Below are 16972 nucleotides of genomic sequence, written 5' to 3'. Positions count from 1 at the left end.
GCGGCAGAATTTTTTTGTCCGCCTTCCGTCTGGGGCTGGATCTGCCCCACTGACACGCTGCCTTGGCGACCCACCCCAACTTGCGTAGCGGATCCACGTGTGCCAAGGCGTGGGCCCCAGCTGTGGGTCCTGCCCCTGCAAGTTGATGATTTGATGACGGCGAGTGAGTGAAGCTCAGGACATTCTAACTCTCATTTCCTATCTCCTGAGGAGCTGGGGATAGCCTCGTCCTGAAGCTCTCATGGACGGGTTTCAACGGCTTGGGATTCCGCTGCCCATCGCCACTGGAGTTGTCGGCGCTCTGCTGGCAGCTGTGATCGCAGGCATGGGCTTGTTTGGGCGCAAGAATCACATGCCCGTCGAGGGCCGGGTATGTCAGCCTTGAATGGTAAAAGCATACTGTGTTGGAATGTAAGCTGACGAGACAGACCATCCTGCTTACCGGCGCCTCGGAGGGCATGGGACGGGCCGCTGCCATCCAGCTGGCCGCCAAGGGCGCGAACCTCATCCTTGTGGCACGTAATGTCGGTCGCCTGGAGGAGGCTCTGGCCGAAGTGAAGGTAAGACAAAGTATCCACGATAGGACTGAAGACTTCATGCTAAGGACACATACAGGCCGCCGCCAAATCCCCCTCTCAACGCTTCACCTATATCTCAGCCGACGTTTCGGAGCACGGCTACGCGGAGCAGGTCGTGGCGCAAGCTATCGCTTGGAACGACGGCAAGGCTCCCGACATAGTGTGGTGCGTGGCCGGCATGTCGACTCCCATGCTCTGGTGCGAGGACGACTCGATGGCAGCCGCCCGGCGCAACATGGACGTAAACTACTTCGGCACGGCCGAGATGTCGCGGGCCATCCTGCGCGAGTGGCTCGCCCCCGAGAACGCGACGGGCCCCAACTCGGAGCCCAAGCATCTTATCTTCACCGCGTCGGTGCTGGCTTTCTTTGCTCTTGTCGGGTACGCGCCCTACACCCCGTCTAAGTGGGCGCTGCGCGGCCTGGCCGACACGCTGGCGCAGGAACTGCTGCTGTATCCGGATAACCCGGTTAAAGTGCATGTCGTGTTCCCTGCTACCATCACAAGCCCTGGGCTGGAGCGCGAGAACAAGACGAAGCCGGCTATAACGCTCGAGTTGGAGAAGGAGGAGCCGCCGGAGACACCCGAGACTGTGGCGCAGAGGTCGATTGCCGGCCTCGAGCGCGGCGAGTACTTCGTTGCTGTCTCTTTCCTGGGCAATCTGATGAGGTGTGGTGTCATGGGTGGGTCGGCGCGCAACAGCTGGATTCTTGACACACTGTTGGGCTGGCTGGTGCCGGTGATCTACTTCTTCGTGCTGAGGATCATGAACGGACAGGTGAAGAATTGGGCGAAGGTGCACGGGCATCCGGCGAAGAAGAATACTGCTGCTGCGTGAATTTATTCAGCCTGTAGCGTGCATAAACATAATTGTAATATCAAGCATATTGGATTGAGGATACTATCTCCATGTGTTGCTGTCGTGTTGGCCAGCTAAAACCCTAGCAACGGCCGCTCCCCTCTCGGCCATTGTCCCCGCAGTCTGGCCGTTTTGCTTTGTCATATGTGGCAATCGTCATTGACTGTTGGCTATCCTCTGCAATTCTCTTCCAGAGAAACCAACATGCCATCCATGACATGAATCACTGCTAGCAAACGGATGCCGGATTGTCGCCCGCCGCTTGCTGCAATGACAATGATGGCAATCTGGCGCTGGCGTTCATGGAAACCAATGAGTCTGCCGCTTGCCAAACATAGCCAAAAGACTTTCTAGACATTTTGGATATAAAGTGGTAGCATGGCAGAACATCAACCCAGCAACCAGATCACCACACTCAGTGAGAGACACAGAGAAAGAAGTGATCGTCCTTTTTCGAGACTTCGAGAATTATTCGACGATACGAACCGAAGCTGGTGGTTGGTCCCCGGTCCCTGACTCCACCGTCCAGGTTATCAGATGCACAGACCACATCTTGGCCTTGCCCACGAACCCTGATTGGCCAATCGCGATCTCGGCAGACCAGATTCGCCGCGCCATCCCCAGCCCCACGAGGCGCGCTCATGGTTTTTTGTTGGCCGTTGACAGCTGCGCGCCCGCTTTTGCTTGATTTTCGAGCCGTTGACCCTAGCCCGTCCCAAGCGCGCTTTACAGCTGACGACAGCTGCACGACATCACCATCGCCATCGCCGACCTCTCAAGGCTCAGATATAAGTTTGTTGTTCAAGTTTAATAAGTGAAGGTCTACTCGGCTTGGCTTGACTTAGACGGGGAGCACTCACTCACGGGTCACTCACTCAGTCGCCTGTTCGGTCGCTCGCTCGCTCGCTTGCTCTTATCTCGCGCATAGCGGCCGTTGTCCGCCCCAGGCGAGACTGAGAGGAGAAGGGAGAAGAAAAGGGAAGAGGGAGGAGCTTAATTCTAATTCTAACTCCTAAGCTCATCTCTTCAAGCCTCGAGGTCGCTCGTTGTCTGTTGGGTAAAGGCTAAAAAGCATGAAACCCGCCGTTGTACGATCACAGCAACAGCAACAGCAACAGCAACAGCAGCAGCAGCAGCAGCAGCAGCAACCGCAGCAACCGCAGACACAGCGCGGCAGAGCGAACAAGGTCACCAAGCCCACCGCTCCAGCACGAGCCCGCCCCTCGGCCTCGGCTGCCGCAGCTCGTCAAGCCGCCGCTGAAGCCGCCGCTGAGGCTGCCGCTGTTCAGGCCCAGCAGGTCAATCAGGTCGCTATCGGCCCCGACGGCCAGCCCACGGGTCTGTTTGACGACGTCAACGCCAACCTAAACGCCGCCAATCTCAACGTGAGCGTTACCATGCCCGGCGCCGAGAACTACGGTGCCCCGGCCGCCATGGATACCGATATGAACGAGGATGCCCATGGTGACGCCGAGGCCGATGCCGATATGGATGACGCCGGTGCTGCGGCTGCTGCTGCGGCTGCCGCCGCTGCCGCGTCCGGTCTGGGCCCTCATGTCGATCTCACTGCCGCAAACATCCTCGCCAATGGCGGTCCCGGTCCTGCTGGCAATGGCATCCCCCAGGACCCGGCACTGCAGGACATGCAGCAGGCTGCCCAAGCCGCTGCCACTGGATATAGCCAGCAACAGCTTCATCACCAACAGGTCCAGCAAGCGCGGCAGCATCAGGTCCAGCAGCATCAGCCACCCGCCCAAATGGGCACGCCGCAGCAACTCCAGCAGCAAATCCCCCAGCAAATGCAAAGTGCTGCTGCTGCTGCTGCTGCTGCTGCTGCCGCGGCCGCGGCTCACCACCAGCAACAACAAATGCAGCCGGTCCAGCAAGCACCGATGCAACAGGTCCAGCAACAACCCCAACCAACCATGCAGCAAGTCCAGCATCAGCATCAGCAGCCTGCTCAACAACCGCAACAGCAACCCGCCCCCAACCCGGGCGGCCCCCTGATGAAGACGACGGAAGAGATCGCCCGCGAGTCGGCCCTGGCCAACGGCTACCGCGACCTGCCTGTAGAGAGCGCGCTTGCAAAACGCCTGGCTCGCGAGCCCGGCCAGCGGCTTGCGCAGCAGAGACGTCCGGAGCAGACGCTTAACCTGGCCCGGCGCAGTAATGTCGAGGCATTGTTTGCTCAGATCGCGGGCGAGCCTGCGCGCGTGCCCTGCAAAAATTGTCACAAGGGACATGGTCCCTGGACGACGTGTATCGTGGTGGATGGGCAAATGTGTGGTAGCTGCGCGAACTGCTGGTTTAATGCCAGCGGGGCGAGGTGCAGTTTCCATGGTAAGAGTCTCCTTCTTCTTCTTTTTTCTCTCTCCCCGTCCCCGTTTGACTATATAACTTCCCATGCTAACACTTCGGAATAGAAACCCGCAACCCTCAACTCCACGCTCAAAACGCCGCGGCCCTCCTGCCCACCGGTCCCGCCGCCCTGGGCACCGCCGCCGATCCAGCCTATCGCTACGGCAGCTACCTGCGCTCAGGCTCCGCCGTCACAGCCAACGCTGCGGCCCTCGCCCAAGCCAACGCCAACGGCGCCGCCGCCCTGCTCGCTTCGAGTCCCGTCCTCCAGCAGATGGTCGCCAACGCCATGAACGAGGTCCGCGCCGCGGATGCAGTCACCCGCCAGCTGATCAAGATGGATATCACGGCGAAGCAGCTCGCGCTGCAGATGCTGGAGTACGAAGAGTTGGTTGCTGCGTCGGCGGGGCATCAAAATCAGCAACATCAGGGTCAGGGGCAGCAGGTGCAGGATCATCAGCATCATCAGCAAGTGCAGCAAGCGCAGCAACAGCAGCCGGCGCCGATGCAGGTGTATCCCGCTCCTCCGCAGCAGGGACAGGTTAATCTGGGCGGGGAACAAACTGCTGCGGCGTAGGGTGCTGCGGTAAGGGTGATGACTTCGCCTGTTTCGGGTGCTTCGGCGGTGGGATCGTCGGCAAGGAGGTCGGCGATTAAGAGTGAGAGCAGCAGTGGGGAGAGTGCTTCCCAAGGGGTTGCTGGTTGGGTACATTACAAGTAGGTAGAAATAAACAAGAGAAAGGTGGGAAGGATACGATGATGATGATGATGATGATGATGATGATAATGATGAGGAGGAATGGGTTCAATTGAGAGGGAATAGCCCAATGAACTGAACTGAATTGATGGATGGATGGATGGATGGATGGATGGATGGATGGATGGATGGATGGGAAAGGGGCATGTGATGTGTATGGATGGACGGCTGGCTGGCTGCTTGGTTTTCTGTTCAGGCGCTCACTCCTTTTCTTTTCTCAAAAAGCAAAAAGCAGCACAAAAAATGTGTGGGAGGGTTACAGGCTACATGTAATGAATGAGAATGAGGAGAAGGACAAAACGAAATGGCTTCGGTTTTTTTTTAAAAAAAAAAAAACAGCAAAGAGATATTCCTCGTATTGTCTTAGTCTGGTTGGCTGGCTGGTTTGGCTGATTTGGTTGTTTATTTCGCTTCTTCCTTTCCTGCTATACGATGTCTACTCTTAGGTAACAATGAATCAAACAGACCAGATCAAATTAGTACCAGTCCAGGGTTCTTCTTTAGGGGGTAGCCCAGGAGTTTCTTCCCTAGCTGAAAACAGAATGATGTAATATTTGGTAGGGAATGGCTGACTAAGGTAAAAGGTAGGCTGATTAAATGCTCATACAAGGTGTTGAGCCAGCCTATAAGGGCAATATGGTTGGTAGAGCCATCCCCTTGAGTACTTGTTTAGTGATTTTGTACTTATCTCCACTCACACTACTATCAAGCCACAAGTGACTACGATGAGAGCCTTTGAGAGAAAAGTGGAAGAAGCAAACTCAACCTGACGAGGAATAGATAAGTTGATGGGTCACGCCCATGGAGTTGGGTGATCAAAAGTTTTCTGAAAGGGGGAATATGGGAACTCAAGTTTATTGCAACACTCAGGAAGTGTCTTATGTGTATTATTGCTTGAAATATTTGGTTACTCTAGATGCATGGACATGAAAACTCTCAACTTGATGGCAGTAAAAACTTGGATTGCTCATCGGCCCGGAAAGAGGGAATGGCCATGAGTCTTGCTTACCCTGATCATAGGCCTACCCTGTAAGGTATAATTTCCCATAGCAAAGACAACCAAGCGAGACTTGCCCACGGCTCACGCACACACAAAAGAGGCACGCATCACGGCAAATAAAGTTAAGATAAAGCAAACTCAATGTTATCGGCAAAACATCTCGAATCACCATCAGTTAAGAGATGATGCTGGGCCTCAGCCTACTGAACTAGGGCATGTACCTATAACGCTTATGGTACTGAACACCTAGGCACGTAATAGGCGCACAAATTGCAACACATCTGCAAAGGCATATGATTCAGTCCAGCTCCAGGATGAGCTGCGGTTATCTCCATGTCCATGTCCATGCCCATATAATACAAGTGACCGTGTGCCGTATATTCATGACCAGACACTTGTGTACCCTTCCTTTCTCTGACCTTCCCTTTTCTGATCCCATTGTAGTCCAGTCCATAATGTCGATTCTCACCAATCGAAGAAAGAGAAAAGTGAAGAGAAACAAAGAGGGGTAACAAACCGTCAGATCATGTGGTCAAACCAATGTGATGTGCTGTCAAGCCCACTTAGGCAAGTACGAGAGTGACAATAGCAAGCATGACGGCGCAATAACCAGCCTTGATCTGCTTGACAACCTCACTAACAGTGTTGGTACCAGCAAGACCCTTGCCACCGTCCGAGGTTGCGACGATGCTGTGGGATGCGGAAACCGCGTCGGCCGAAGAAGCCGCTGCAGTGGGAGGGATGCTGTATGTGAAAGTGCCATTGCCGATGGTTGGGCCGATGTAGCCTGTGGCCGAGGCTGCGGTGCCGCCGGTGCCATAGTAGGCAGTGTCAGTGCCGAAGGTGCTAGGGGAATGGGCAGTGGCAAAGATGATGCTGGAGGTGGTCGCATTGACCGGAACTGTTGGTGAAGAGTTAGTATGTGGATAGGCGAAAGGAGTGGAAGAGAGAGAATGGGGACGGGCGTGCCGTTAGCGGTGACACTGATCGTACCAGAGGTGACAGTCACATAGGTGGTGGCGGTGTAGTTAGTGACCGTGATGACGCGGGTCGAAGTCGAGGTGGTTGTGACAGTGGTCACAAAGTCCATGGTCAGTGAGGTGAGGGCCTCAGTGGCAGCCTGGGCAGAAATGGCATCGACAGCAGAGGTGCTCGACACAAGGGCGCTGTTATACACTGCATCGGCGCTGAAAGCAGTGGTGACAGTCACAGTGATGGTCACCGGGGAGCAGGTGGTCTCACTGGAGTGAGTGTTAGCAAGCATCGTACACAAAGATCCGTCGGCGCGGGGTAACTTACTCGGTGAAGATTGGGGTGATGATGGGTCCCTCAGAAACAGTCGCGGTCTCGGCATCAGCAGCGGTAACGACAGTGCTGGCATCTGACGGGGTAGGTAGAGTAGATGTGGTAGCGACCAGAGTACAGAGCGGAGTTTCCATGAAAAAACCAGAAGAACCGACAATGAGATCACGCTCAATGATAGGACCAACATCGTTTTCAGCGGGAATCATCTCAGCAGAAGCACCAGGGATGACTTTTTTCAAGTGTCAGTTATTCAGCAACTTATGAGCTGAATAATGTCAAACTTACCAGACATGTACAGAATGACGTAGATGCCGAAGAAGAACATCAACAGGCCAAAGAGCCAGAGAGCAGTGTGGACAATGACATACTTGCAGAGCAAGCCCCAGCCGTTGTCACGAGACTTGGAGGTGATGACCATCGGCTCCATGTTGATGGGAACCAGAATGTGAGTCGGATCAGCAGTGCAGCCGCACTGGTCGCAAGCACCGTAGTTGAGATTGTCCAGCATGCCGCTAGCATCGAGGCAAGGAGTCCGAGCCTCGTCGACCTCGGTCGGAACCTTGTCGTAACCCATTTTGTGACCGTTCAAAATGGGGGAGTGAGCGACTGTCGGATTATCGGTTAGCGGTTAATGATCTCACCCACTTGGGCTCGATCAGGAGGGTTAAAGTGAGTGACAGATGGTTTGGGAGCATAAATGAGAGTATTAACTATGCAAATGGATCACAAAGTGGGCACAATGGCTCGGTGTGAAGTTGTGTACAGAGAGAGTGCTTGACAGGAGAATACAGCTATACGAGAAGGATGATTAAGTGACAATATTTGTTGTTTGGGAGTGATTTGAGGCCAGTTTTGGGCCAATTAAGAACATGCAAAAGCTGAGATCGATGGCCATGCAGGAGAAGAGTTGAGAAAAGCATCGGTAGTAGCAGAACTTACTGGTTGAGTGAGTATCAGTTGCAGGTAGTTGGGTGCGTTAGTAGGAAGTCGATCAGCGCGCGATGTGCGAGCAGGATATGGACAGAGAATAGTTGTAGGAAGAAGAAAAAGAAAATGTGTGGGTGAAAATCTGGGGATCTTTTACGTGTTCCCAGGGCGTGAGTGATTAGAGGGCTTCTCTGCTTTTCTACAACGCCAGGCAGTCAGGCTAGGAAAGCACACAGACCACGGCAGCAAAGTGGATGATTATTTGCCAGATGGTCAAGGCGTAGGCCCGGAAACGATATCAGATGGAATGAGAGCGACCTCCAAATCGCTGATCAAGGCTGATCCACGGCAGAAGCGCGTCCTCCAGAACAGAGTCTTTTCCTGGAGACCGCCGATCCTAAAAGTATACCATCAGGGTTTACCCCCCCGGGAGCAAATCAATAACCCAGGCTGGGGCTGCCAGTTCGAGAGCACAAAGAGTGCATTCAGCACATCCCTCCCTGAAATGCCTTGTACCACAGCATGCCTTCAAGGAGTGTATAGTTCCTCATCCACACCTGTGACTTAGGATCAGCTACCAGTATATGGGCAACTAGATGATCCGAGGTAGCATCCCCCTGAATTATGCCTTTTCCCGATTAGATTTGAGATATGGTAGGCTCTTAGTTTCCTTAGCTTTCTTTTATTCGTGCTAACAAAAGTCAGCAGATGACAGATGAAGCCGGCTACACTCAGGAGTCCATATTTGAGTCTCTCTCGAAAACTATTCCCACAGATGTCAATATGACAGATCGGTTGACTACCAATTTTTGCTTTTTCTTCATACCAGACACCCAGAGGGACAGACTTAGAATGCTAAGATGCTAGCTGAACAAGCCCGTATTTCCTGAGAGAGAACGTATGGAGTAACCCACTTTCACTGGGATGACTGTCTCCTCACCCCTTATTCACAAACTCCAGGGCCATGATATCGGAGAGCGTCCCGTTTTAAAGCATCGGGGCCATACTGATAGCTTCTCTCTGGGACTTATTCCATTGCATCCATTTCTCAAATTCAGCTAGAGATAATCTTATCGGCCTGACAGTGGCATGCTTGCCGCCATACATATAGCTACCACGGACCTTGACAACTGGCTAAAAACAGCACGAAGGTCAAGCCATGGAGGGGGGTGGTTTTCTCATAATGTTTGGTGATGTGTGCCACGATAAGGTGGGATAATCGTGATCAATCCCTAAATTCTGAAGCCTTTGCTTCTTGCCTTCCCGGTCGAAATTAGGAGCTTCTGGATGAATCTGGATGAATTTCAGACAGCAACGAGCTCGCTTGAGTCGACATATTGGGCGGATGTGTTCATGTAAAACATCCGAAGACGCTCTTTAGGTGTCAGCAAGTGGAAAGTAGCAGAATTGAACTGTCAAGGATTAAGAGAATCGGTGAAAAGCGAAAAATAAATGGATGTTCAAATCTTCATCTCGCAGATTGCAATGACTGTTCTACCGCATCAGATTGAATAGCTGAGTAGCAGGAAATTAGTTGGGAGGTCCTCATTTTGTGCCTCCTGGTAATGAATGGTAAGTGTCTGAAGTGCCCGGAGCAGAGCCCGTTTCCATAAGAAGAGGATCGCGGCTGCTCTGCCTGTTGCAACTAAATTAGTTCATAGATTGCTGGGACACATTGCAAGCAGGGACAAAAGGATGGTTCGGGGGAAAGATGTGGATGTCTATGAGAAGCTGCTCTTGAAGTACTGCAAGTCTGAAGTGCTTCGGAGCCAAGATGATGGAATAAAGTTCAGATGAGAGTCCATTCTCTTGGGCTCTTTCTAACTTTTCTGCACCCTTGTTATCGATCCGATTGTCACTGTGTATCGATTTGTCCCCTGAAAAGCTCTTGGAGTTTCCTAAACCTGGGATCAAGAGGGTAAATGCCATCAGGGAGCTTTTACTACCCCCTCAGCACCGCGCCATAACAGTGAGAGAACTCTGAGATTTAACGACAAACTTCTGCAATCGTTTGGTGGTGGGCATCTTCAGTATTCTGACACGATCGGCTCAACAAAACTTCGACCAGCTCTCTGTGATGGGGCAACTTCTGCTAGCCGCTCGTTCGGCAGATGTATCAGCATGCCGTGAGCATTACAACCGTCTGTATGTCTAGCACTGCCGCGAACGCATTCTCTTCTGTTGAACTTAGGTCATCTAAGGATCAGGGCTAGCCTACAGATTGCCGTGGAGGAGTGCCAACAGAGATTACAAGCACGAGCACAAGATCGACCTTTGATATTTCCCGTTTCGATCTCATGGGCGCGATGTGGTTCCAACCCCTAATGAACAACTACATATGGTTTTCCAATGAACATAACAAATGCACTTCTGCCTGAGGTCATCGGAACTTGTGTGGTATGGACGGGAAGATAATGGAGATGTCACAGAAAATGCCAGACTAGAATAACCAGATCTCGGCAGGGCGACAGATGGAATCGACTTCATAATGATATTTAAGATACATATGACTTGTGAGACTCGGGATTGAAACGTTTGTAGGATCAGTTTCAAATGAGTTTTGGTGCACCTAAGACCGTAAGGAAGACTCTCTCTTGGTCAAATATGATACACATCTCTACGCTGACAGCTGGACTTGATGAAGACATAGTTGAGCTGTAGGCTTCTGTGCCTTCTGGCTTTTTTAGGACCCAGGGAAATTGTCGGATTGAAGGAAGAAGATGGAAGTTTGTCGAGGATACACATCAGAAGGACAAAGAATTCAAAAAGTTGATTCCTGTTACGCCGTGCACAACTGCGTTTGCGCTTTGTCATAATGTCGGTTTGTGGGGCTTTTCACCAAGAAATCCGATATAGTGTAACGGTTAACATATCGCGTTTTCACCGCGAAGCTCGGGGTTCGACTCCCCGTATCGGAGTGTTAACCACAGCCAGATAACTGGTTGATTTATTTTGCAACTCAGTCTTTTGACTGAGAAACATTGGTTTTTATTTTTCGCAAAATTTTTGCCTCTCTGTTTGGAGGAAAAAGGTGCATCAAGGATGGCTCGAGGAGTAGTTTTGAGCTCAACCCTAACCCTGATAATTGCCTTATCGCTCCGGCAACAGGGCCTTGTTGACTGAACTGCCCCTGACTGGGATCAACACCGAAGGACAGCTCATATTGACATCATTAGGAACTGTAAAGTTCTCAGCTTTCAATATCGTTGCTATCCAACGAACTAGGATAAGATGATAGAACTTGAGAAAAAGAGTAACAATATTCGGTCCGTTTGCTGTAGTACATAACCCTAACCCTATATTCCCCTTTCAACACGATGAATGATTGTCACTGACCCTCCCTGTGTAGTCGAGCTTGTCAAACAGATCACAAACAAGAGCTAAGAGATATCTTCCTGGAGTTCCCACGTCAAGTTTTTGCAAAGCATCAAACTGTTCGCTTCTGGAGCGCCATGTCACTGATACTACGACTCCGGCTTCAATTGGTTGCCTGACGACTCGAAAGTGCCCAACCAAGTAACCGTGCCCAACAGAGCGTACCAAACGACACCTTTGACAGCCGACAGCTCTGCAGTGTAAGCAACTAGGCTTCAGAACACGAGGACGTCAATTAAGGTCGTTAAAACCGATCGGTCCCGATCTCTCATCCACGTGTTTCTATGAGATCTGTACAAGGTCGAGATAAGCTACTTTTGTCAGGCTCCAGGCCCAAGACCTGAGATCTCCCAGAGCCTAGACCGCTGCTCGAGGTCAAGTAGTCACTGCAGACTGCAACTCGCTCAAAACGTTCATCATGCCCGGGTCTAATCGGTCATCCATGCCTCATCGACATGCGTGTCGCCGATTCCGAAGAAGATCGTAGACAGGAGAGAAATAAAATTATGTCGCATACTGCGGCAAAGTCGGAGGGAAGAATCTGTACATGGAGACGACTTTCGAATAGGAACCACCACCACGGCGCCTCAGCAAGTAACCGAGAACGTGAACTTCTCGGAAACAGTATCGACTTGCTTAGGCCGACCCCAGCCGTTCTCGGTGCTCACGTGCGCGACGTCCCACGAACTTTCCGACTCCGTGACAAAACAACTACTAAAAAACTTCAATATCCCACGTAGGGTAATCCCCGCTCGATTCGTCCCCCATCCCTTTCTTCCCCTCCATCTTACTTTTTCACGTTGAGAGAGTGTAATGCGTACCACAACATTAGACGCCTTGCCGTCAGGCGAAGGCAGACAAGGTAGATCTGTCCCACCCAGATCGGTGGGTGAGGGACAACAGCATGTCTTTACTACTACGTACACGGCGCGCGTGTATACGTACAGTGTGTGTGTGGCCCTTGAGACATGACTGCCGCGATGGGCCTGCGTATCGCCGACGCCGATCTGTCCTGTGTTTTTCTTCTTCTGCTTCTTCCATATCAGAATTTTCGGTATGGCAGGTCGCACAAGCGGCGAGGTTTCACAAGCGTGAGGCTGGGTTGTCCCTCGTGACACTTGGTGGGGATGTATTGGCAAGTGAGTTGATGTTTGATGGAAAGGAAGTGGCCGGATCAAGAAGAGAGAATCGGCGCTGAATTGAGGAACCCTCGCCGCCATCATTATGGTGAATTAGAGCTATCATGTAGAGGATTCACTTAATGATCGTCGGTCATGGAGGTGTAAAAATTTCCGTCCGGCTAGTTGCATCTGAAAAGGTAGGCTTAGTAGATGCCTTATCGTATCGACACTATTCAAAGAGCGTAAACAAGAAGTAAAGTAGACTCATCAAATGTATGTTTGCCACAAACTTCGCTGGTGCTTTTCCTCTAGCCTTCTTCCCATAATAACCCAAAAAGGTACCTATGAGAGCAAACATGTTGGTAAACAGGTAAGCAAAAGACAGGATAGGAAGACAAACATGTTCCTGCTGATGCAAGTGCAACACTTACACAGACCGCCCAGGGCACAGCATCTTACTCGAGCTGCCTCGACAGGAAGGAATACGAAGCTCAGCTTGAACCAGACTCGGGGCCTCCGATGCTTGCGCACCTGTCTGACTCTTGACCGCTTCTACAGCACGACAACATATCATCGTCTCCTCGATATGCCCTGTATTTTTTGGCAGTTTATTTCACTCAATTCTCATTCTTTGCACAAAGTGCTTCGCCAGTATCCCCTTTTTATCTACATCTGCACATATGCATTAGATTGGTCCGGTGATGGTAGAACAAGGACATATGATCAATATGCCGATCGTGAGTATAACGCCGCAGTGGCATATTCAGTCTGCGAGAAAGGCGCCGTTCTCTTTCCTTTTTCGACAAAAACTGCATAGGGAAATCGGTTAGCATCGGTGACACGGCATGCATGACCAGATGAGGAGCATGAGATGGTGAAGTACGAGGGGTAAGGCAGAAAGGCTGTAACTGCCATGTTTCTAGTAACATATTGCTTTCTCGTCACCGAATTTATTGAGTATCGATCTCAAGTCCCTGTCTTCATCTTGGTAGGGGTAGTCAGAGGCAATCCGTACCTACCTCCTTTCTAGGCATTCCAGAGTAGGTGGGGCTCTACTGACAAAACAGATTGCAACCAAGCCCAACTTCATGAGCCAAACATTGATCAAAAGGTTTAGTCTCTAAATCAAACAAGATAATTGAATTGATTATCCTCGAGGAACTGAAGAGGTTGATGTGAGCTGAAGAATGGCTACTTGACGTGGTCGCTCTGGCAACGCGTAGTGGATCATATCAACAAAAGGGGCTCAAGTTCCACAACAGCCACCTTGACACAAGAGAGAGAAAGGACGAGTTCATAATACGTTGACATATCACAATTTGAATTGTTCAGCTCTGATCTGTCATATGAATGCATTCTCTGCCACTGGGCAGTTACTATACAGTAGACAAAATGCTTGTCAATAGTAGATGCCAAATGCTCAAGTGTTCAAATGGTATGCCACAAATGCCGATAAATGCAGTATAATAATGTTTGAACGCCGGCCATGAACCGTACCAATGCAAAATCCCATGATGATGCTCAGAGGTATCCGTATGTACCGAAACAAATGTCCCAAACGCCATTCCTGTGCGACTACCCCTTTTTGACCTTCCCGTAATCCAAAAAAAATGAATATGTACACTAGCATGTCTTGCGCCAAGAAAAATAACCTTCCAAGCCACCTTTTTCAGGTACATTTGCTTAAGTATCTGGTTTTGAGAGACTCAGCACATGATCGGCTCCCACTTGGGCGATGGTAGGGCGTTCTCCTTCGGAGAACGGCTCCTAGCACGGCGGGTGGCACGCACAGCCTCAATGGCACGACGGTGCTGAGCATACAGGCTGTTCTCGCGCAGCGCGTTGGAGAAGGTAAGATTCTTCTTTCGCTGGTCGTGGCCCGGCGGTGGATGGCGATGCTTGTGTTGCTTGATGGGCACGCCTTGCTTGTTAAGTTCCTCAATAATATCACGGATGCAGCGCCGGCGAGCATTGATGAACCACCCGTTGACCTGGCTCTCGGTCACGCCACCAGCCATGAACATCTTCTTCTCCTCGGCCGTTGGGAACGGATACGACAAGTTATACAAATCGTCATCGAACAACCACGTCATAAACATGGCGACCACGTGTGCCGGCAGCGCCTTGCGCGTCTTCTTCTCCCCGGTTTGGCTGCCCGACGACGAGCTGCTCTTGGAGCCTGGGCTGCGGACTTCGCAGGACAGGTTGTGCAGCTTCGCCATGCTTCGGCTCTGAACCCACTGCCCACGGTACAAGATGTACTCATAACCGGGGCGAGGGGGGGGAGGAGGAGGAGCCGATATCCGGCGTGGGACCAGGTCAGTGCGGGGAGAAATGGGTTGCTGCTGGTCTGATGTGGTCGCGGAAGCGCTGTGAGAAGGGGTCTCCCAAGTCTCGGATGTGCTGGTGGGGCTCTGAATCTCCCAGGGTCTGAAGTGCTGCTGGGGTTGCTGCTGCTGCTGCTGCTGCTGCTGTTGCTGGGGTAGAGGCAGAAATGATTCGCTTCTTGATGGAGGGCTCATGCTGGGTGTTTGAGGGTGGTAAGATTTCTGAGCAGGTGCCGGTTGGGCTTCATCGCACAAGAGGCCGGCAATGGAAATCTTCTGAGTTGGAGGGCTGTCGAGCTTCTTAACGGCGACCTCGCAGAGGGCCGAGAGAGAAGTAGCGTATGGTCGTGACTGAAGACTGAGTTAGAGAGTTTCAAAAACTGATGAGAACGCATGTCTCTGACATACCTGCATTGTGAAATCCATTGTAGTTGTCATAAGAGCCGATCGAATAAGCAAAAAACAAATCGAAAGTGGGGCTCGATCAGGTAGGCCCAGTATTACAGAATGTGTAGCGTCGTCGATGAGTCAAAGTTGGAGACCGATAGAGAGGGGTTTTGTCGTCGTTCCTGTCACAATGCCGTGCCCAAATGTGTCGAGATGTTCAACAATGCCTTCTAACGCCGCGAGTCTCTAGTAGTGTACTGCAGCACTCGGGCCCTGAGGATGTCGTAGTCGGATATCAACACATCACCAGCCTGTGAGTGAGACTGGAGCGAGAGATAGAGATCTGTCGTGAGCAATGGGGAGTCGGAAACCCAGAGATGCATGCAGCAGGCAGCCAATATAAAGACAGCTTGAGACCTGGGAGAGAAGGGAGGGGAGGCTCATCCATATGTATGAATGGGAATGAATGACAAGAGATAGAGGGGGCAGCAAGGGCGGAACGACTATTCCTTTACCGGCGAAGCATGCGAGGTCAAAAGACAGCCCAAGGACAACCCACGAGACACCCTCGTCGTCCCGGGGCTGACAAGGGCTCCCCATCCTCGGCCATGGTGTTTCCTCCCGGGAAGGGGGGGGGGGAGGCAGCGCACATTGTTCCTTGCACGGCGAGAGACACCGGGGCCATGTACCGAAGCTCCAATACGCCCCTCCAAGTCGCGCTCCAGGAAACACTGTGTGGAGCTGCCATCGATCGCGTGGGGTCAACGGCGCCGACCCACGTCTCTGAGTCCCCTGCTCGGTGCTAGCACTGCAGTGCATTCGTCACCCGGCATGCGCCATGGCTCGCTAATGTCACGATACTTTGTACCGATCCGTCTTGCGCATGCGTGGACGGTCTTTTTATCTGTTTATATACGCTGTGCACTATGCGGCCTGTGTACGGCGAGTTGTGTACCTGTCCACACGGCCACACGTCAGATGGCCCTGCCCACCCGCTTCCGGTTGCTCTGAGCCGAGGGACTGGCAGCCTGCCACTTGACATGATGACGGGACACCGGGAGTTTCCAGGATGTGGTTGTGCATTGCGGCCTTGCCTGCTCTGGTAGGTACCGCTGGCAGGATCGAACAGTGGCCTCGATCATACCTACTCTTTCATACTCTCGCTTTGTCCACTTATCCCCAAAAAAACGGCCAGCGAGCCTCCGTTCGCGACTGAGGAAGCTCGGCAATCCGTGGGCAGATGGAGTGCTTTGAGGCCCCGATCACATGCAATCGCCGAGCGCGTCTCTGGATTAATCAGGGGAGATTGGGTTGGATTCAATGGGCTGGGCTGGGGCTAGAGGGATTGGGCCAGATTGGATGACTGGGCCCCTCAGAGATAAGATTAGGGGACAGGCCGGGATGCCAAAAGCGTACCTATCTGGTCCTGGGAGCACGTCAGCCAGTTCTGCTGTGCAGGGTATCAGGAATTGGGCAGACATCCGTATGTACGTACGGCTGGCAATCCGCAAATCTCCAGCCACGATATCTCGTACGAAAAAAACAAGCAAAATTCTGGCTGTTAATGGCTTGTTCGCATCGTCTAGTGCATGCACGGGGACAGACGTGCTTTTTCGCAGTGGCCCGACAGACTCTCCAACTCTTGGATACTGGATACTCCCGCGCCAGCAACGCAGCAACAGGACAGAACAAAATCCGGGAGCCGGAAGGGCTGCTGCGTACTCTTCGGCATTTGGCCACAAAGCTTTTTCTCAGGGCGCCATCCAATTGGCCCCCTCAGATCTGCGATCCGGTCGACCCAGTGATTCAATTGTTGTGCTGCTTTGGTGCAAGTGTAATCTGTTAGTGACTGTCCACAGCGCCCAGGCTGCCAGGTCGTCGGACAGCAGCACTGACTTGCACCTGCCAGACAAGGATCTCGGAACGCTAACCGAAACGGCCCCAAGCCAAGTCGAGCCAGATGGCTGCAAAACAGGAA

General features: G+C 52.1%; 4 protein-coding genes and 1 non-coding gene across 5 annotated transcripts; 3 read left to right on the top strand and 2 right to left on the bottom strand.

Annotated features, from left to right (window-relative positions):
- Positions 1-325: 325 nt before the first annotated feature.
- CTHT_0022810 (putative 3-ketodihydrosphingosine protein) lies at positions 326-1416 on the top strand (the record flags this gene model as incomplete). Its single annotated transcript, XM_006692683.1, has 3 exons — positions 326-370; positions 429-560; positions 616-1416. 3 exons carry the CDS (start codon positions 326-328, stop codon positions 1414-1416), a joined length of 978 nt encoding a protein of 325 aa, XP_006692746.1.
- A 1094-nt stretch (positions 1417-2510) lies between these two features.
- CTHT_0022800 (uncharacterized protein) lies at positions 2511-4372 on the top strand (the record flags this gene model as incomplete). Its single annotated transcript, XM_006692682.1, has 2 exons — positions 2511-3777; positions 3861-4372. The coding sequence occupies 2 exons, from the start codon at positions 2511-2513 to the stop codon at positions 4370-4372; spliced, it is 1779 nt and encodes a 592-aa protein (XP_006692745.1).
- A 1743-nt stretch (positions 4373-6115) lies between these two features.
- Positions 6116-7431, bottom strand: CTHT_0022790 (uncharacterized protein; the record flags this gene model as incomplete). Its single annotated transcript, XM_006692681.1, has 4 exons — positions 6116-6453; positions 6546-6793; positions 6852-7086; positions 7143-7431. The coding sequence occupies 4 exons, from the start codon at positions 7429-7431 to the stop codon at positions 6116-6118; spliced, it is 1110 nt and encodes a 369-aa protein (XP_006692744.1).
- Positions 7432-10630: 3199 nt separating this feature from the next.
- CTHT_0022780 lies at positions 10631-10702 on the top strand. Its single transcript has one exon. It is a non-coding gene; the product is annotated as a tRNA-Glu (tRNA).
- A 3284-nt stretch (positions 10703-13986) lies between these two features.
- Positions 13987-15021, bottom strand: CTHT_0022770 (uncharacterized protein; the record flags this gene model as incomplete). Its single annotated transcript, XM_006692680.1, has 2 exons — positions 13987-14958; positions 15016-15021. 2 exons carry the CDS (start codon positions 15019-15021, stop codon positions 13987-13989), a joined length of 978 nt encoding a protein of 325 aa, XP_006692743.1.
- Positions 15022-16972: the final 1951 nt, after the last annotated feature.

Source organism: Thermochaetoides thermophila (assembly GCF_000221225.1).
Source record: "Thermochaetoides thermophila DSM 1495 unplaced genomic scaffold scf7180000011816, whole genome shotgun sequence".
NCBI lineage: Eukaryota > Fungi > Ascomycota > Sordariomycetes > Sordariales > Chaetomiaceae > Thermochaetoides > Thermochaetoides thermophila.
Note: the sequence above shows the minus strand (reverse complement) of the source record. Positions and strands in the feature narration are given on the sequence as shown.